The sequence below is a fragment of the Urocampus carinirostris genome, chromosome 7 (assembly GCF_059441175.1).
Source record: "Urocampus carinirostris isolate Australia breed hairy pipefish chromosome 7, RoL_Ucar_1.0, whole genome shotgun sequence".
Classification (NCBI taxonomy): Eukaryota; Metazoa; Chordata; class Actinopteri; order Syngnathiformes; family Syngnathidae; genus Urocampus; species Urocampus carinirostris.
Window position 1 is genome coordinate 36700373 of NC_142355.1, and position 20968 is coordinate 36721340.

The window sequence follows — 20968 nt, forward strand, 5'->3', positions numbered from 1 at the left end:
TAAAAAAACATTGATTGACCTGAATAAAAATCAAACAACACAACTTCTATCTCATAAACATGACTTGTGGGTTAGAAAAGTGTAATTATGCTACATTACATGTTAGGTGGCCATCTTGCTACTAGGGAATCCCAAATGACCGTTTTGCTTGCATAGCTTGTCTGTGTTGTGCCTTTAGCATTCAACGGCCATTCATCGCACACAGCTGAGACCCAAATGTGATGGTTGCCGTGATACAAGCATCTTCCACTTCTTTTATCCACTGTTTTCTTTTCTAGCCACTCGTGATAGCCACTTGGCATAAAGGCTGTGACTCGTTACTAGCCACTGTTGTTATTATCAGCTGCACCGTGTCAAAAAAGCTTACTTTGAAATTCTGAAGTCACTCACCTTGCAAAGCTGAATCCTGCATGTGATAGTTGCAGCGTTATCTACGTCTTTTTTCCACAGTCTTCTTCTCTAGCCACTTTATTATATATATACTTATATATTTATTAAGTTATCGCTCACCACGAGACGCCATTGTTTCCTGCTACTGCTTCGTCCTTCAGTGTAATTCGCTTTCTATAGCTGGCTGTGCAAGCAAACATTCCCTAAATTCCGTGATTGAGGAACTTGGTGCTTTTCTTTGACATTTTCCTTCTCTAGCCAATAATTTTAGCCATTTGGCTGTAGGTTATGCCATGCTGCTCTCCGCTGTTGTTATTGTTAGCCACTCCATATTAACAAAGCTTCCTTTGTTCTTCAATTTTTTAACTTTTGCCAACTGTTTCCTTTTCTCGCCATCCATGTTAGCCACGTGGCTGCAGGCAATTATTCACTGCTCTCCGCTATTGTCATTGTCAACTGTTACATTTGAATAAGGCTTACTTTGTAACTCAGTGTCACTTGTCTTCCAAAGCTTAGCTATGCATATGATGGACATTTTCCACTGTTTCCTTCTTTAGCCATTCACGTTATCTGCTGGCCATTTCTCAACGCTAAACGCTATTGTATTTGTTAGTTGCTTCATTAAAATAAAGCCTGTTCTTGCAATCTTTGAAGTGCCTTTTAATAGCTTCTACCGCTGGTTAGCCACTTAGACCAGCTCTGAACAACTCCAGCTAATTGCTCTTTTCAGCCGCCCCGGTTTTTGTTGTCGCTCGCGGGTATTAACGGCAGTTTCCATGTCCTGTCACTGGCAGAAATAAATGCTTACTCTCACAAACAAATATAGAACTGGGGGTTCTAAATTTTAGGAAGTTGTATCTTTCGGGCTCCAATGGTGTGTCTCCTTCCAACGCATCAGCTCCATTATGAACTACAAGGACCTCTCACTTTCAGAGCGTTAATGGCGTTTGAAGGACCAAATTAAACCCGGACGAGTCGCGTCACACCCTCTGAAAACCTTGTCTGCCTTCTCCAAAGTACCAGCGAGATGTTTAAAGTTAGCTTGTGGTGGAAATTCAAGAACTTTGGACCTCTGGGAGACCTTTGCCATGTGAGCTTTGTTGCCCATAAGGCTTTTTTCTATAAATAGCTTTATGATTTTAGGTTTACATTATTGTATCATTACATTGTATACATATTAATTTTTATATTTGTTCCAAACTTGTATATATTATTTGTTGTGTAATTGTCAATTTTATTGACATTTAAGAGAATAGTATTATCTCAAAGTATCTTTTTCGTTCGTAATGATGTACTCCGGTTTCGTGATTAAACTTCCGGTTTCTTGTGAGGTTAACACGGCCGTGAAGATACAATTTGATGTCAGCCACTTAGAATTATCAGACGGGAACGCCGTAAGTTGTGTTTATTATGTTTTTTATACATGCGTACGATTATAATGTTGTTTATTTTTTGGTAATTTGTATTTTTAAGTGTTTAATGGACTTTTATTTTGCTCTAGCAAAAGCAATGATGCTACCTGCTAGTTACTTTGAGTTTGTAATTAGTTTAAATTGGGTTCCTAAACAAAATGTTTTCATTTATTTTAGCTTTTTATTTGACAGCAAACAGAATCAGCAATGTTTATCATGAGAAATTGCTGATTGAACAGTGAGCCGTTTTAATTAGACATTAATTGTCAAGGGATGTGTGGCCATTTTGTAAAGCAGCCGTTTTGCGGCTACATAAATTTCATCGCAGGCAACGAGTCACAAAAACCTTTATTGGCAACAAACCTTATGTTAGGAAAGTCCAAATGCTGTCTTAGTTGTAGACCCCTGGGATATGATACTAATCTGTTTTGAGGTAGGGATCGTGATGTGAAATTGACATAAAGTGGGGGATAGAAACTATGCTAATTAGCTGATACCTTTAGAAACCTTGTTGCCCCAGATAAAAACAGTAAAATAACAATATTGTGTTTAGTAAGTACTACTGATTTGTAATGTACCTATATATATGATGAAATGTTAGGGTTGCGGGAGTGCTGGAGCCGGTCCCAGCTAACTGCAGGCAGGGAACACCCTGAACTGCTTGCCAGCCAATCACAGGGCATGATGAAATAACATTTTAAACTTCTATGTTAAGAATATATGACATTAAACCTATGCTAATAAGCTCGAACCCTGGGTATTGCAAATTGAAGAAAATGGTATATAGTAATGTATGTGTATATGGCTAAATAACATTTCAAATTTATATGGGTGGCACGGTGCAGCGGTCCAGGATTCAATTCCAGCTACCGCAGCCTCTTGTGCAGAGTTTGAATGTCCTCCCCATGTTCCCAAAACATTCACGTCAGGTTCATTGTCTGTTCCAAATTGCCCCTAGGTGTTAATGAGCTAGTGCGTTGTCGGTCTTTGTGTGCCCTGCGACTGGCTGGTAACCAGTTCAGGGTGTCCCCTACCCACTGCCTGAAGATAGCTGGGATGGGCCAAAAATATTATTCCACACTGTAAAGGGAAAACATTGTAAGGTTGGGGACGCCTTAACCTGGGGTCTACTGTATTTCAGTTATTGGACTTGAGTCACCTACTCGAACTAGGAAAACACAACGGACAGAAATTTATTTATTTATTGTGCGAAACGGTGAATGCTCACTCTCATTCAGAAAAACATAACAAAAAGGACAACTAAATTAAACAGGAATCTTTGTTAAAACTGCCTCTCAAGAGACAGTGATAAAAACAGCTTAGGACTTATCGAACATTTTCTTATCCTTGATGTATTATAAGCGTATCGCTTGTTACGAGCGACGACGGTTTCCATGGCAACATGACTCACTCCGACATGTTGGCGTGCAGTTTTTCAGCAGCTGCAAAAAAAGGGTGAGGCGCTGACACGGGCGAGTTGCGAGCTGAAGAAAGGCGAGCCCGCCACGCCCTGGCGCTAATCTGGGACTGCCGGCATCGGGTGGCGTTTCTCTCCCGAAATACGGCCAAACATGACACCCATGTGACAATTTGCGATTTTCAAGTATGCGCTGATGTGATTGGCAGCTGCCGGCGACTCGGCTCTCACTCTTATTATTATTATTACTATTTATTATTTATTTAAAGGATCAGAAGCGGGATAAGGATGCTGATCTTTTGAATCAGCTGTGTGGGAGGAGGGAAAGCTCCAGATTTTCACGGATTGTGGCCCTGGATAATTTTATTTCATCATCCACCCATCCAAAAGGAGGCTGCTAGGCTCTCACTCGAAGTATTTGAAGGATCATAATCATTTTGGAGAACAAGTCACAATTTGGGGGGGAATTTTTCTGATCAAAATGCAACACCAAAAACATATGACATCTTGAAAGCCCATTTAAAATAAAACTAAGGGAACACCAGGCTGAACGAGTGTACGGTATGCTAACATTACACGTACGTGCATATCTTAATAGCATAAATAAGTGAATACCGTAAAATTCGCTGTCCTCGAACAAAAACAGGGCAAGGTTGAAATAATCAACACAGACCTAGAGCGCCCTCTTTCTGTTTGGTGTGAAAATAACATGTGAAGCGATGTACAGTACCGGTAATACAAATTTAATACTCAACGATATAATTTCACATACAAGTCTCACCTTAGTATAAGTCACACCCTCGGCTAAACAATCAATAAAAACTGACTTGAAATATGGTAATCATTTTGATCATTATTAATAATGCCATTTTAGATTCCTTCTCATCCTCTACATGAGGAAAAAAGGATTTTTATGAGACGTTAAATTAATAAAACAGGTAATAATGGGCTCAATAATCGTGTAAATAATTAATGGTGAACTCACCTGAACAAGAAGACGAGGAGAAAGAGGTATACGCTGGTGTCTGTCATTTTTTTTTCTCTTTGAACTACTTGGCATTCCAATATATTCTGTTGTCTTTTTCCTGTAATGTTTTGTTCAGTTATAGCTTGTTATTTCCTATATGCCCCGCATTGCATTTACTTTCATGTGTGGTTTATTTAAATTTAGTTGACATTTCTACATTATGTTTTCATCATAATGATCAAACGACACATTTCACGTTGGGATTTTTGCATTCCATACTTCGATTGACTTTTTAAAGGCGATCAATTTTTGCATTCCAATCGATGAGTACGAATCCTTTCCAAAGCCATACATTTATTTTCGGCATTACGTGTATCCAATATTCTTGATTGTTACTGATTTTTTTCTCCTTTTTTAGGAGGTCTCGAACATCTTCTTCCTGTCAGCCTTGTCCTCGATGTTCTTGCGCCAGTCGCCCACTGCCTCTGTGGGCTGAAGCAAATAAGGCATGTTTTAGCATCAGAATAAGCGGGTTTAACTTAGAACTGGAGTCCATTCTGTTATAAAACTGTCAAATAGCGGATCACAATCGAACTGATTCTGTTGAACAAAGTTTCATTTGCATTGAATCAGACATAATGTCACCGAACAGATTCCTTTTTCATACCGACTCAAATGTTGATTCTGAATTGACAGTGAATCAAATAGTTTTGAATCAAAGTTAATTAAATGAACGGAAACCTATTCATGATGCAGTAAACGGGAGTTACGATCTGAAGTGCCGTTCGTCAAACACAATCAACGGCAACGGCGTCAAACCACGTTCACGTGAACTGAAGTGAACTGACGGTAATCGAGTTCAACAGATTCTTGACTGAACTGAATTGAAGAAAACGGTGCAGAAGTGGATCTTAACTAAACATAAATTCACTGAACAGATTATTTTTCCAAACCAATTCATAAATTGACTGACTCTTAATCGATTAAAACTGAATAAAGCAATTGAATTGAATGGAAGGTAACGGGGGCAGCACACATTCCAAAGACATGCATTTCAGGTGGATTGGCCGGTCCAAATTGTCCCTAGGTGTGAATGAACGAGTGAATTGTCGGTCTCTGTGTGCCTTGCGACTGGCTGGCTACCAGTTCAGGGTGTCCTCTGCTCACTGCTTAAAGATTGCTGGGATGGGCTCCAGCACCCCCGCGACCCTACTGAGGATAAGCGGATCAGATAATGGATGGAGGGATGGAAGGTAACAGTGCAGAGTGGATCTAAATTGCACTGAACTGAACAAAGTCTCAGTTACATTATTAAATGTCACTCAATTGATTCTTTTTCCAAACAGATCTTGATTCTGAATCAATGTTACTGAATCATATCAAACACAATCAAGGCAAGTTAACTGAATTGAAGACAACGGCGCACAAGATCTGATTTGAACTAATGTTAGTTTTAACAAAGTTTCACCGATTACATTTAATTGTACATAACTTAACTTAACTGATTCATTTTCCAAACACTCATATGTTGATTCTAAATTGATGAAACTGAAATAAAACAGAATCAAAGCAAATGAATTGAATTGTACAAAATCTCGATTGCACCGAATTAAACATAACATCACTGCACGGATTCCTTTTCAAAACACTCATATCTTAATTCTGAATTGCTAAAACTGAAATCAAACAGAATCAAAACAAGTTAACTGAATTGGGGATAACAGTGCAAAGGTGGATCAAAACTGTTGTGAACAAAGTCTCTGTTGCACTGAATCGAACATAACATTACTGAATCGATTATCAAACAGACGCAAATTTTGATTCTGAGTTGATTGCAACCGGATGAAATGGACAGAACAGATTCCTGATTCGGAAATCAAGATCTTGATTGCTGTAGGTCAAAGAGAATCAACACCAACTAACAGTCATGTTAAAGTTGTCATCGAACTGAATCGACTAGATCTCAACTGATTCGGGGTTGATTCCCAAGTCAACTGAATTGAAAAAAGGCAAAAGTGGATCTGAATTGAAAAAATGAACAGCTTCCTTTTCCGAAGGGACTGAAATCTTGATTCTGATCTGATTTGAAGTGAATCAGAAACCAAACAGATTTAAAAACATAGTGAACAGCATCAATTCCTGATGCGGTAAAACTGAACTAAATTGAAGACCTTAATGCAGTCGTGATTCTAAAGTGGATCGAAGAAAATCAAGGCAGTGGACATTATATTTATGAACTTATTCCAAATGAATCCCTCAAAATGATTCAAATAGAACCCACCTCCTCTTTGATCTCCTTCTTGACCTGCTTGAGGTTGGACCTGAGGTCGATGGTGGTTTTGTGTTTGCCCCCCAGCAGCGCTTGCAACATGGCGTCGGCCGACATGCGTACTTTCTTTAGCGCCGGCTTTTTGACACCTGCTATCTCCACCACCTTCAGCTTCAGGTCCTGGATCTGCTCACAATAATGTTTTCATGTTCACGATCCACTTTAGCTTTTGACATATGTGAGCCGTTTTCACCTCAATGTCGAACTTCTGCACTTTAGCTTCGGCGTCGTAGCGAGCGTCGTCTATTTTGTCGATGTTGGACGCAATTTTCTTGCAGATTTCCTGATAGCACAAAAAAAATATACGCATCACGCATTTAGGAGTCACTTTTTCAAATCTACTCGGACCAGCAGGCCATCTGTAAAGCTAAAAACAAGCTAGCACTAATTAGCGTTGGATTCAGTTCCACAGATTAAAAGATTTTGCAATATTGCTAAGCAAGACTTGGCAATGCTATCAGGTTTTTAATGCTCTCAATCTAAAATAAGCTGCACTTAGATTTCAAATCTATCAAGAGGGCTAAAAACAAGCTAGCGCTAGTTAGCAATTTGGTAACGCGATGCTTTTGGCGATGTTCTCAATCTACATGAAGCATTATATTAACAATAAAAACAGGATTTAACACGTGAAAGTAATTATTTTGTAGGATCTCCATTTAGCATTTGCCATGTTATAAAGTAAGGCTTAAGACAATGCTAAAATTATTTAACATCTTAGCAGATTTAGTCCAATGCTATTATCCAAATCTTGAGTCTGAATTGAGTGATCCCATTTAATTTGATTCCGCCCCAAGCTTTGGATCTACTGAAACTGAATCAATTCAAACTGAATCAACTCTAAAATCAAGCCAACACTAATTAGCAACTTTTGGCTGTTTTGTATGATATCAATCTTAATGAAGCGTTTTAAAAAGCTGCTACTAAAGATACTCACATGAATTAGCACATCAAATTATTTATTCTGGTTCTATGTTAACTTGTTCTAGGCTAAAAGCAAAGCTAAAAAATATTTTTTGTGATTAAGGGCTATAAATCGCAATGCCTATGCTATTGCTTTAAAGATTTTTAAAAATGTTACACTCAAGAATACGATAAAAACGGTCCGTTTACTTGCTAGCACATTGATAATGCTAATTGTTACTTGATTAGCATAACAGAGTATCCAATACATTTTTAAGTGCAGGCATAGGATTTCAGTTTATTTCGGTTAGCTGGGATTTCTGAAGTGGATAGCCTTCTCACCACTAGGCTAGCCATATCTCCGCTGAGGTCAGGTTTTGGGCAGTTCTCAAGCATGTAGGCCTCCTTGGCCACTTCCAAGTCTTTGGTTTCCTGCTCGATCCACTGGGCGGCGATCTGGAGCATCAAACTCTGCGAGCCGCCAAATGAGATTCGTTAGCATTGGCGTCATCATTAGCATCAGCGTTAGAACCAATGTTAGAATCACGCACCTTCAGATGATGCCGGCGACTGGATGTTAGCTTCTTTGCCCTGTGACGGCAAGACAAGAGCTCAAATTTGTTGTGTGCTATGCTAACTATTAGCATAGTATCACTGTGCATTATAGACTGTCTTTTTGTGTTTTTAAATTTGTATTTTTCAGGGGGGCTGAGCCTATTTTAACCTTAATTCTGGTAATAACGTAAAAACACAATAAATTGTTACATTAGAAATACATATGGAACCGTAAGCCTTTCGCGCTAAACAGGAGCATAAAATGTTGCTCTCAGCATCAAAAAGGTTCATTATTTATCATAAAAACACACATTTTCAAGGTCATTGAAGAATTATTTTAGATAGTTTTCAACAGCTTGCCTGTTTGTCAACATTTTATTTTGAAAAATATATATTGAATTTTGTTTTAAGAAGTATGATGGCAAAAATGTTCAGTTAATAAAATCAAACAAAACTTTCAAAGAATTATGGTTAATGTTTTTTTTCTAAATCCCTTACAACTATTTTTTAATGTTTACTGGTAAAAATACTCTCAAAAAAGTACTTCAGAGTTTGTTATTTAGTAAAAAGTCTAGTCCAAAAATGAAAAATAGCGCATAACAAGCTGTCTTTAATTTTAAAACTGAATTCCTTTCGAAGAACACGGATCAACTATACCAAACAATTCACAAAAGTAGAAAAAATAAAATAATAAAACGTGAAACTTACTCGGACATCTTGACTATTTTTTCTTCTTGTTTGGAGTCCTGAAGAAAAAACATCAGCAGTCAATAGGAGAAAGCTATGGCCCGCCCACTTTCACATCACTTGCAAAACAGCTAATTTGGGCCAGTGCAGCAAAGGCCATCGAGACAGCCGGACGACAAGGCGCTCTACAAGCACGCCGGGGCCGTTAACACCAACGGGATTGTGCACACATTTCATCGATTGCATTCCCCCCTCATTGTAACCCGAACCCACACCAAAATCCAATTCTGAATGAGCTTGACTTTAAAAATCTTGAAAAAAGAGGTCTGGACTAAGGGGCCCGTACAAAATGTCCCTACAACAATTATAAAAACCTAATTTTGAAAGGAATCGTGAGAAAAAAGAAAGAAGAGAACCACAGGTTTGAGAGCGTTCTCCATTTGGGCCCCGGTGCTGTGGAATGCTCTTCCCCCTGAGATTCGATCTGCTACCTCAGTGGAACTTTTTGAATCTAGGCTTAAAATACACTTCTATACTATAGCATATGAGTAACCTATATTTCCTGTAGATGATATCTGTGTATTAATTGTTATGACAACAGCCATTGCAGCCTGGTCATCCTGGAAGGGAATGACCTCATGTGCGGTCCCTTCTCGAGGTTTGTTCATTTTCCTCATGTTGAGGTTTATGAGTTTTTCCTTGCCCTCATGTAGGTTTTAGATCAAGGGATGTGTGATAATAGTCTGTAGTTTGCAATCATCTGTGGTCTGTGCAGCCCTCCTTGTGATTAAGGGCGTCACAAATAAACATGACCTGACTATTAACGAGCATCAAAAATATGGAAAAGAAACAACAAGCCTTGACTTGGTGGCATGAATGGGGTAATCCTGACTGAGGAGTCTAGCAAAATGTTCCCATCACATCCTCAAAAAAGAACAAGAATTCCCACAAATCATGGGAAAAACAAAAGAATGCAACTGACAACGTATGGGCTTCAAAGGTTGGTGGGAAAAAACCCTGCGCTGACTTTGCGGTGTGACAGGGGGATCTGACTAGGGTCCCACCAACATTTCTCCATAGTCATCATAAAATACACAAACAAATGCTTTATTATGTCCCCCTGAAGAGACGAGAATTACTACATAGTGGGTAAAAATGAAATGATACAACTGACAACTTATGAGCATCAAAACTGTGAAAAGGGATAACGGGCACCAATCTGGTGGTGTGACAGGGGCACCTGACCAGGGGGGCCACCGATATTGTTCCCACAACCACCATAAAAACCAGAAACAAAGACCCCATCGTGTCCTTCAATAGAGGACAAGAATTCCCATGAATCATCTCAAATGTGAAAGCATGACCACTTATGAGCATCAAAATATAAAAAAAGAAATGACTTTTTCTGACCTGGTGGCGTGGCAGAGCCACCAGAGCAGGGGGGGCACATGAATGTCCTTACAACCATTTTAAAAAACAGGAAAGAATATCCCATCATGTCCCCATGAAAGAAATGAAGATCTCCACAAATCGTGGGAAAAACTAAAAAGGACTTACAAGTATCAAAAATATGAAGCAAAAAATGACGGCACCAACCTGGTAGTGTGACGGGGAACTTGCTTCCTTGCTGGCTGGCAGAGGCACTAAAAAGGCCACCAAGGATGAAGAGGAGGAAGGAGGCGGTGGCGATGGAAAAAGAAGCGTTTATTGATTCCTGGCAGCAAAGTCAGAAATGGCGCTAACAGAGTGGGCGGGGCCCCATTCGAGACCGCCCATCCAAGAAAAACTGAAATATCTGACAGGGGTGAAAAGTTTGCACTTGGACTACTAGCCTGTTATTCGGATGCCTGTTGCCCTCCTCCAAAATAGATCACCATCTACTAGTGGGCCATACCTGACAGGCCGAATTTGAGCCTGTGTGCCAGAGGTTGCCTACCCCTCTTGTACATTACTCGAAATGAATGTCAGAGTGTCTATAGGGACATCTGCTGGCTGAATTTGATCATTGCGGTCTAATGTCAACATGCTCAAAAAATCATACAAAAAGGGTGAACCTTATGTCCTACTTGACCATGTCTTCAGACGTGCCCTTATCGACTTTCTCAAGCTCAAAGGCCGTGGGACTTTCGCTTCGTTTCGACTTTCACTTGAACTGGTCCTGATTGGCCTTACCTTTACCCTGCCTGACTTTTTCAAGTCATTGGAACTTTCATGTCCGCTTTGTCTCCCACTTGACCTTGCCCTTTTATTTTCTCAAGGTCAAAGGTCATAGGTATCTGAATGTCCTTCTTGACCTTGCCTTCCATCACCTCTTTGACTCCCATTTTGACCTTGTCCTTCTTGACTTTTTTAATGTCAAATGTCATGGAGACCTTGCCTTACACCTCCTCATTGACTCACATTTGACCTTGCGCTCTCAAATTCTTTTAGCACAAGGTCTTTGACTGTCCTGTCATCCATGACCTATTTGACTTACACTTAGCCTTGTCCTAGATCGTGCCTTCCAACTTTCTCAAGGTCATAAATTTGCACTCCACCTAATCCTTGAGGCCCTTTTTTCCCCACTAAACTGTCCTGCGCTGCACCACCTTGACTTTGTCAAGCCAATTGTTTTTTCTGGTTAATGTCACATGATGTCAGGAACCAACCACTGGTTTCATCCGCCCCTCCCCCCCAATATTAGATGGAAATACTAGCACGTTACCCAATACTTAGGGCCTACCTTGTCTTGCGATTTTTCTTTTTTCTCTCTCTCCAGCACCTGGGATTACAAACAAATCAAGTCAAACTCAATGTACACATATAAATCAACAATTTAAAAAATGAATTAATCACAATGACACAGGAACTTACTTTGAAAAGTCTTCGATCTTGCATAAGCGCATTTGATGCCAACAGGAAGAGCTCTAGTGACATCTAGTGGTCAGATGAATCAACCGCACTCGCCTACATTGATGACGTCACACGCCGCCGAACGTCATTTCAAGATGTGACAAATACAGTACAGTATATTTCTCGTATTAACAATGTGAGTTTAGATCATGAGCAAAACGTTCTAATTCCAGCAGTGATTTTATTTAATTCAATGGCAAAATTTGTATCCAAATTAAATATATGCCAACATATCCTTTTTTGCTCCTATGATAATTACATTCAGTTTAAAGTGATAAATGAATAAATAATGAAGAAAAATTAGCTGAATTTGAGTTTGGGAAGGTCTTATTTATTTTACTTATTGTGAAACGTTTTGAGACATCCACCCTGGTCATTTTTCGTCTTTGATCGATACTAGACCTGAAAATAAAATGTGATTAACATCAGTAGAATTGTCAACCTCAACTATGAGAATCCATGGTTTTGTTTTGTTTTTTACACATTTGGGACAAAGTCAAACGTCAGAATTTAGAGTTGGCAAACATTTAATAAAACATTTCTTTGAGAACAAACATAAAGGGAAATCCTTTTTAGGACGACTCAAACATCTTCTTCCTGTCTGCTTTGTCTTCAATGTTCTTACGCCAGTCACCCACTGCCTCCGCCGGCTGCATGGCAAGACACACATGATTACCTTCTATTTCAGTATTACTATTATTATAGTTCTTTCTCGATGCAATCTTGTAAATATTGCTTTTGTGGAATGTGAACCAAGCAGGAATGTGCATCTGGTTTGATCCATGTCAGCAGGCAACCATTTTGTCCACTCAAAATGACAACTTGGGACTTCACTGCCAGCCGACCTCAACAGAAACTTGAGCTTTGCCTACAAAACCCGTCATTGGCACTGAACGGAAACCGGAGTCAATTGATTTCGCGATTTCGGGCTACAAAATGTTATGCGCTGGATAGGTTTCTTGTCTGCTGAATCTGGGCAGTGCGCAGCTCAGAGAGAAGATTGCTGACAGGCATACAGGATATATACTGGTATATATATATATATATATATATATATATATATATATATATAGTGTGTGTTATTTATGCACTGAATAGAAACTGGAACTTACACATCAATAGTGGTCATTGGCACTGAACGCGTTGAGCCTTTAACAAGTGTCTTCACTCAACACCGAGTGACAAAATGGCCACTCGTGGATAAAATGAATGGACTTCTTTTGAGCTCTCATTCCACAAAGATGGCAAATATCGCTTTTGGCATTTGAGATATCGCTGATCGAGAGCCGACTCACCTCCTCCTTGACCTCTTTGTTGACGGGCTTGAGGTTGGCTCTGAGCTCCATGTTGACTGTGTGCTTGGAGCCCAGCAGTGCTTTCAACATGGCGTCGGCCGACATGCGCACCTTCTTCAGCGCCGGCTTCTTCACGCCGATCAGGTCGATCACTTTGATCTTCAGGTCCTCGATCTGAAACGTCAGAATTGCTTTCTTAGCCGCATGCAAACCCCCTAAGACAGGCGTGTAGCTTAGCCTCCAAGTCGCATGTCAAGGAAGCAGACAAAGGACGAGAAAGACAAAAACCAAGGAAGAGTAAGCAGGATGAAGAAAATGAGAAGAAGAAAGGAGTAAAAGAAGAGAAATTGGTAAAGAAGAAGAAAAACGGGCGGCAGTAGCTCAGGAGGTAGAGCGCTCGTCTTGGGATCAAGGGATCCCAGTTCGAATCACGGCTTGTCCGTGTTACATGTCGAAGTGTCCTTGGGTAAGACACTGAAACCCTTATACCCCCAATAAGCAGGATAGCGTCTTACATGACTGCAATACAAGGCCGCTATTGGGAAATGTGAAGCACACTGTAAAGCGCTTTGGGAAGTCTTGACTTGAAAAGCGCTACATAAATGCAGATCATTTCATTTTCATTTCAAAAAGGAAAGAAGAGAAGGTGCCACAAAGGAGAAGGATATAGAAGAGTGGCTGAAGAAGGAAGAGCAGGGAAGTAGAAAGAAAGGAAAAAGAAAGAAGAAAAATGAGAATAAAAGAAAGGGGCGGAGAGAGACTAAGAAAAGGACAAAAAGAAAGGAAGAAAAAAAACTAGAGAAATGGCTAAAGTAAACATTTGAGGAGCAGCATAAGGAAAGGGAAGTGGGGAAATTGCAGAGGAGGAAAAATGAGAAGATAGGTACCAGGATGAAGAGCAGGAGAGGAGAATGAGAGAAAAGGGGAGATTGAGAAAGACAAGAATAAAGGATAAGAAGCAAGGAGTAGCAGGGTCAGCATAAGTAGAAGCAAGTGGAAAAATATGAATCAGAGAAAAAAAGGATGAAAAGGAAAATCAGTGGAGAAGGAAAAGAAGATAAAGTGAGGACAAAGAGTGCAGAAGACAAAATAGTTGAAGATAGAAAAGAGAAAAAAAAGAATCTGAAAAGGGAAAGTAAACAAAAAAGGTAGAATGTAATAACAGGAATTTTAATGAAAAGACCGGAAAAGAAAAACAAGGTAGATTGAAAAGATAGAAACTGAAGGTTAAGGTGGAGAAAACAAGAAATGGAACGAAAAATAAGGAGACGAATATTAAGATGACAGGCGATGAAGAAATAAAAATAAGATAAAGAATAACAATGTGGAAGGTGACAAAGAAGATTAAGTGGAGGAGTAGGATCTGAACAAGTGGAAGAAAGAAGAGGTAAAGAAGAACAACGATTAGATGAAGAGAAAGCAGAGTCTGAATAGAGGGAGAGGGAAGAGTACTAAGATGACAGGAGAGGAGATAGAAAAAAAGAAGATTCTGCTCTTACCTCCTTGTCAGCTTTTCCAACCTTGATGGACAAGTCATACCTCTCCTCGTCCACTTTCTCGATCAGAGCGTTCAATTTCCGGCACGTGTCCTGCGAGCATAATCAGCCAAATGTGACATCATCACACTGCGCTGATATCATCACCACGGGACGTTGATTTCTCACTCCACCGACCATGAGCGTGGCCTGGTCGCCACAGAGGCTGGGCCTGGTGCAAGTCTCAGACATGTAGTTCTCCTTGGCCACCTCCCGCTCCTTCTTCTCCTGCTGGATCCATTGAGCCGCGATGGACAGGATCAGACTCTGAAAACCAACAGCATAAAGGAGTTTTGTTAGCATGCTAGCCTAAATTGGTGCTAAGTCGTCAAAAACACTCTTCGGGTGTCACAACCTTTGGAAGATTAACAGAGCAACATAGGAATCAAGGAACTAGACAGGCTACGCTACGCCTATGTTAACATGCTAGGCTAATTCAGCGCTAAAAGGTGATTTGTTTGAAAGCTAAACGAACCATCAGCATGCCAGGCTAATTTGGTGCTAAGTAGTCAAAAATACTCATCGGTGTCAGAAATCAAACAAGCAACGAAGGAATCGCCTTACATTCGTATGCTAGGCTTCTACTAGCAAAGTGTCCAAAGGCCTCTGAAAGTACTAGTCAGATTACTCTCCACAGTGTATTTTGCTACACAGAAGAAAAAACAGCCTATTCCATTTGAAGTGACTTGTATTCGAATACTTTTCTGGACTTTCCGGGGATACCGTCAGCTGGGTGCCTTATGTTAGCATGTGGGGCTAATTTGGCGCGAAATACTAATCGGGCGTCAGCTCATAGTAAATGTCACCGATTACTTAAAAAATGGAGTACCTGCAATAGAGCCTTGATTTAAAAAAACGCAGTCTTGAGATTTCTTAAACTAAACGCAAGAAACTTGACAGCTATAAACCAACAACTCAAGTCCTCTGAAAGGAGTAATCTAATTACTTTTTACATGTGTGTTTGGCTACCCAGGAGAAAAAGTAAAAACAGCCTGTTGTATTTGCTGTTTCTTCTTCACTCTCAGAGGATGCCAGCAGCCAGACGCTTCAGGTTAGCAAGCTAGGCTAATTTGGCGTTAAATACTAATCAGGCGTCAACTAATAGTCACCAATTACTTAAAAATGAGTACCTGCGAAGAGCCTTGACTACCATGAAAAGAGTAATCAGATTACTCAAACAAGTGAGTAATCGTGCATACCTTAAGGTGGTGCCGACGGCTGGACGTCATCTTTTTCCTGCGGAATTTGAAAGGAACAAAAATGAAAAAAATAGCAGCCAGATTTTTACAGAGTTTTGCGAGTTTTGCCACTTACTCAGACATGTTTGCTGCTGTTTTGGGGCGCTGCCACCTGCCACAAGAAGAAAAAGAAGACGAGCAATTAGCAGCTGATGCCGGACGCGCCAAGCTATTTGCCGACATTGCGCTTTATGGCAGCCGTGGGTCAAATGTCAGCGGCGATAATCTCTTTTAGAGCTGGCGGGAAATTAAATCTGACGGGAGAATCCACACCCGATCGACTCCTTGCACGGCAAAGAATTCGCTGGGGGAAAAAAACAAGCCCGGTCCGCTAAAAATACGACAGTGGGGTCTTCGTCGCTGACTTCCTTGAACCGAGAGCGCTAAAGCGGAGACGAGCAGTCGACGGGTCGGCACAGAAACTCTCGGGTCACCAGACCTTCGTTTTCGCTTGTGACTGACTGTAAAAGACTTCTTTGTAACCCTAAAGAGAGAATCTTAACGATGTGCAAAAATTAGGCGAATCAAGACATAAGAAAGGGGGTTGGAGAGTTGATGCACAATATAAGCATCCCACCTGGAAAAAAAGCTGTTGAAGATGTTAAAAAAACACAAAACTTAGCCCAAAATACATCTTTATTTGTTAAAAGAGGGAACGTTTTTTAAAAAAGGACTTAAATTTGTGAAAAAGCGAAAATTCAAAACAAAACCTGAATATGTTCAGGACTTCTTGGGGAGTACATTTGGACCATTTTAAAACTATTTTTTGGACTGAATTATATCGGGTTTTGGCACTAAATGCAACCAATGCCAGGAGAGGTGAAAACATCAAAGAGACGTCTTTATTAGGTTAAAAACAATAGACGTCTATTTTAGGGTTAAATTTGGACCAAATTAGGCCAGGTTTGAATCCAAAAACTTATTGAAAAGACATTGAAAATATGCAAAATAAGCGCAGAAGTTTTGTCTTTTCTTTGATGAAAAAAAGTTTCACTTTTAGGACATGGAATAGTGTCTATTTCAGGAATACATTTGGACCACATTAGGCAAGGTGCGAACCCCACATTAACTTATTGAAAATGCGTTAAAAATGTTTAAAAATGACGCCAACATTCCGTCCAAAAGACGTCATTATTTGGTTAAAAAGTTAATGTTGAAAAAGTAATTTTAAGGATGTTTAAAAGACTTTAAAACGTTTTAGGGCAGGGTGTCAAATCTGGAGCAATTCAAGGGTAACAGAACAACTGGTTTTGGACTCTTTTTTTTTTTAAATAATTTGTTTTGATAAAACTAAATCATATCCAAAACATTCTAGACTTAGCCCAAAATACAACTAATCCTGGGTGGGAAATGTTCCCGCCAAAATCAAACTTAATCAAATCAAAAGATCTACCACAAATTGTGGAAATGGTGAAAAGTGAGAGACGCCGCTTGCAATATAAATAAAATAAAGTATTTTTCAAAGGCAATAACTAAAGTTAAATACAGGGGCAAAAAATGGATAAATACCTAAAAAATCAGGTGATATTTAAAATGAAAAATAAATATGAAATCCAATAAACAAAAAGAAATAATCTATTAATATTGATAAGGAAAATGTATTAAATGAAATCATCCAATTAAGAATGTATAATATAGGAAAATAATTCAAATATAACAAACATTTATTCATTTCTGTTTTCTACGTTTATCCCGGAGTCCCGCATTCAATCTCCTTGTTGACAATGTACACTTAGTTGTAATCAATGACGTTAAAGACAATTTGAACGCCCCCAAAATTCAAAGAGCCTCAGAATGTGTTGGATTTTTCTACGTCCAAATGAAAAAGTGTTAAAGTAGAACAGAAAAAGTCACAAGATGAATACTTCTCCTTAATATTGGGGTGCGTTGTTTCAGATGTCTTTAAAAGTTGAAAGTAGAATATTTTATCTATTCATTATGTGTGTGGCCAACTGAGTTCAATGAGCCTTTATAATGTTTTTATCAAGGTAAACATTTTCAAATAATTGAAAAAAATTACAATTTTTGATTAATATAGGAAAAAATTTAATTCAAAAACATATCTAAAAATTTACAATAACATGGAAAATATTAGACATATAAAAGACACAACCTGAAGATAAAGCAACAGAACATAAAATGGCCCCGGAATGTGCCGTAGGATCCTTGAAAAGTGAGCAGAAGAGAGAGAGAAAGGAAACCCAGAAAGCAGTAACTCGACAAGAAAGAAAGGAAAGACGTTCAAAGAGAGAAAAGAGTGAGTCAAACAGATAATATAAAGAAATGAAAGAAAGAAACCAGTAACTCAAGCTAAAAATATAACAGTAACAACACAATAGACGGTAAGAAGGCGAGGAGGAAAAAAAGGTAAATCAACACGAAGAAAGATAGCTGTAAAGAAAATGAAACGTGGCTAAAAAGAAAAAGCTGGAAAGAAAGAAAGCACTCAATTTGAAAAGTAGGAAGCTAGAAAAAAAGCAATCACTCAACATGAAATAAAAAGCAAAGAAACCAGTGGACTGGACTAGTATCTGGTAAGAAAGCTATTAAGAAAAAAAAGGAAATCAACATGAAAGGTAGCCAGAAAGAAAGAATCCAGGATTCAATGAGAAAAAAAAGCTCAAATGAAAAAGCTGAAAAGAAACCAGGACTCAACATGAAAGGAAGAAAGAAACCAGTAACTCAACGCAAGACCGAAAAACAGTGAAAGGAAGAGAAGATAAACAAAATGTGCGGCAGGTGAGGTTTAGGATGTCACCTGGGGGTTGTCTCACCTGTGCCAAGGAACCACAAGAAGACACCAGGCAAGGAGATGCTGAGCTGACAGCGTACCGACTTCTGGCCAAGCAATATATATGACCCTCATTTGCATATGGCCCGCCAAAGCCACGCCTTTTTATCAGGAAGGTCCGCCCACCCAATGCTCAGCCAATATAGACCTGACCACGCCCACACCATGCCATCCAAACATACAGTGCAGACCGATTTTTTCTGGCTCAGGGGCCGTAGACACAGTCGTTTAAGTAAGTTTCTTTCTTTTTTCATCTTTTTACATTTATAAAATCCTTTAGATGAAGAGTGACCAACCTGAGAACAGCAGAGTTCTGAAAATGTCTCGCCAATGACGGGTAATTGGGATTTTTAACCATGTAGACACTTCTAATAAATATTGCCTGCAGGGTTCATACATGTTTTTCACTTCCAAATTCAAGCACATTTTCAAGGAAAATTCCCCAATTTGTCCAGTACTCAACCATCAATCCATGGCTCTGATATACAAATGCAGTTCTTGCATGTGCATTAATCAAGACATTTGATTTTTATCTTTGTTTTTGAAACAAATCGTTCCCGATATAGGTGTTGGGTAAAATTGAATATGTAGCTTACATTTTCAGTTGCAGGAAGTTTACCTTCTACCTTCATGTTTTGCATGGGTCATAAAAATGTGCACTTTTCATACATGATGATTGCACTCATCCAACTTGGACCTGTAAGGGGCGATGGCGCTTCCTAGGACCATGCCATACAAACTAATGTCATCTGCAGTTAATCACGAGGGAAAAAGAAATGTAATGGCAAAGCAAAGACACAGAGAACAGTGCCACTTTTAAACAGCCTGGTGGAGAAACAAGGCAACCATTTCAAGCATTTACAAGCACTTCACCTAAAATGCACTCTTGAAACCTTGAAAACAACATTAAAATTCAAGAATTTCAAGCACCAAGATGAGACCGTGAACCTGGTAATGACATAGTATTAACATAAGTGTAAAAAATAAGTTCTTATTTTAGAAATGTATCCCAAACTTCACTTTCTCTAATCTCTAACAAAAAAGTAGCTCTCAGATTTAAAAAGGTCAGCAAGCCCCTACTGTAGTGCAAAAAATGCTTATTTTAAGTAAAATGTTTGCCTTTTTTACGAAATACTCATTTTTTCTCTGATAAAAAATGAATTGTTTATTTGTAGTTGGTTCAAAATTTTGATTGAAAATGTTTCTTAAAAGTCCACAAACTAACTACCACACGCTAAATGGGATAACTATGAATACTAGTTTACTTCAACATTTAAGATTATTCTGTTTCTAAGTCCCTACTTTTTTATACTTTGTTTTTAAATAAAGTTTCTTTTTGCAGTTCAAACGACACCCAATCCACAGTTTCAATAACAATGTTTAATACGTTGTAAAAGACTATTTTAATTCTAATATTAATCAAATTATAGACAAGAGGTTCAACTTTTTTTATGATGGGAGCCATATTACTACCTTTTAACAAAAGAAAAACTATTTTTAATGTCTTTTCGCCGTGACAAGCATTGCCCCCTCCAATGTGGCCGCCAGCCCACAAAAATGCAATTAACATGCTGACTCATCCCAGTGGTAGCACAGCGCTAAACGACTATGCTAACAAGAGCCAACAACTTGTTGGCTTCACAAAAACTTGTATAAATTATCTTTTAAACAATTTTAAAAATTACAATCGAGGGAATTTGTAAAAAAAACAGAAAAGTAAAAAAATTCGTTAGCATCACCATTTGGATGCGAATTTCAAGGCAAAAATAGAGAAAATGGCGCCAATGCGTCAAGAACTGCTTTCAATTATCAAATTATCGAATTACCCAAAGAAATAAGGCAAAATTGGAGGCCAACATCATCGCTTAGTATACACAGTCAAAGCTAAGCTAACGGAAAGCAATCACATTTGTCGACCTGTTGTGACGTCATCGCCTCGAACTTCATCTGTAGCAGCAGAGATGATTGATAACCCTATTTTCCAGGTCAAAGTTCACAAGCAATTTTTCACACATTTGGGTAAAAAAACTTTCAGAATTTTCTTTGGAGTCGGAGTCAAGTTACACAAATAAAATGTATTTTTAGCCACCTAAAGTTTTTTTTCCTCACTCGTGAGGACATCTAGTGGCATATTGAGAAAGTGCAGGCAATCGTGAAATGCGCCGCTACGTTAAATGGAAAATTTGTGTTTTTTCTTTAACTAACTAAATAACTAAAACCAAATTAAAATACAGAAGCATATGAAAATTAAAAAAACAACATGCTTCCGTTTCTTGACTAATTTTTAGGGCTAGTTTTCAGTCACCACGCTGTCTGAGGACATCTGGTGATCGGTTGCGGAAGTGCAGGCATTCGTGAAATGTGACGCCACGCAATTGCGGAAACGCATTTTAAAATAATAATAAAAAGTTTGTTTTCTGATTTTCTTTTTTTGTTTTCTTAGTAACTGTAGCATGACCCCTCTCTAAAATCTTCAAGGGATTTATTTTCTTGATGTACTGATTTTCTTATTCTTATTTATCGGGGAAGCTTTGTTCTTTTACCATTTTATTTTTCTTTT

The 20968-nt window shown here is 38.9% G+C and overlaps 2 protein-coding genes across 5 annotated transcripts; both read right to left on the reverse strand.

Annotated features, from left to right (window-relative positions):
• Positions 1 to 4060: 4060 nt before the first annotated feature.
• Positions 4061 to 11556, reverse strand: LOC148363214 (troponin I, fast skeletal muscle-like). Of its 3 annotated transcripts, XM_088339379.1 has the most exons (8): positions 11511 to 11556; positions 11380 to 11418; positions 8679 to 8716; positions 7967 to 8006; positions 7758 to 7886; positions 6709 to 6798; positions 6468 to 6641; positions 4061 to 4678 (listed from the first exon to the last, which is right to left on the reverse strand). In XM_088339379.1, exons 1-8 carry the CDS (start codon positions 11532 to 11534, stop codon positions 4601 to 4603), a joined length of 612 nt encoding a protein of 203 aa, XP_088195505.1. In that variant the 5' UTR covers positions 11535 to 11556; the 3' UTR covers positions 4061 to 4600. The 3 variants fall into 3 exon arrangements, with proteins under 3 accessions (XP_088195505.1, XP_088195507.1, XP_088195506.1); XM_088339381.1 differs by lacking the exons at positions 11380 to 11418; positions 11511 to 11556 and adding an exon at positions 11134 to 11232; XM_088339380.1 differs by lacking the exons at positions 11380 to 11418; positions 11511 to 11556 and adding an exon at positions 10254 to 10337.
• Positions 11557 to 12058: 502 nt separating this feature from the next.
• LOC148363215 (troponin I, fast skeletal muscle-like) lies at positions 12059 to 18432 on the reverse strand. Of its 2 annotated transcripts, XM_088339378.1 has the most exons (7): positions 18392 to 18432; positions 15694 to 15729; positions 15579 to 15615; positions 14518 to 14646; positions 14344 to 14433; positions 12845 to 13018; positions 12059 to 12199 (listed from the first exon to the last, which is right to left on the reverse strand). In XM_088339378.1, exons 2-7 carry the CDS (start codon positions 15699 to 15701, stop codon positions 12122 to 12124), a joined length of 516 nt encoding a protein of 171 aa, XP_088195504.1. In that variant the 5' UTR covers positions 15702 to 15729; positions 18392 to 18432; the 3' UTR covers positions 12059 to 12121. The 2 variants fall into 2 exon arrangements, with proteins under 2 accessions (XP_088195504.1, XP_088195503.1); XM_088339377.1 differs by lacking the exon at positions 18392 to 18432 and having other exon boundaries at positions 15694 to 15880.
• Between the last annotated feature and the right edge of the window lie 2536 nt (positions 18433 to 20968).

Coding starts and splice junctions, on each gene's coding strand:
- LOC148363214 (XM_088339379.1), bottom strand. CDS start 11,534: ATGCAAGATCGAAGACTTTTCAAA. Junction 6,799..7,757: donor GAGATATGGCTAGCCTAGTG/GTGAGAAGGCTA, acceptor TTGTGCTATCAG/GAAATCTGCAAGAAAATTGC. Junction 6,642..6,708: donor TGCAGAAGTTCGACATTGAG/GTGAAAACGGCT, acceptor TATTGTGAGCAG/ATCCAGGACCTGAAGCTGAA.
- LOC148363215 (XM_088339377.1), bottom strand. CDS start 15,800: ATGTCGGCAAATAGCTTGGCGCGTCCGGCATCAGCTGCTAATTGCTCG. Junction 13,019..14,343: donor TTGGAAAAGCTGACAAGGAG/GTAAGAGCAGAA, acceptor CTGACGTTTCAG/ATCGAGGACCTGAAGATCAA. Junction 12,200..12,844: donor ACAAAGAGGTCAAGGAGGAG/GTGAGTCGGCTC, acceptor CTTGCCATGCAG/CCGGCGGAGGCAGTGGGTGA.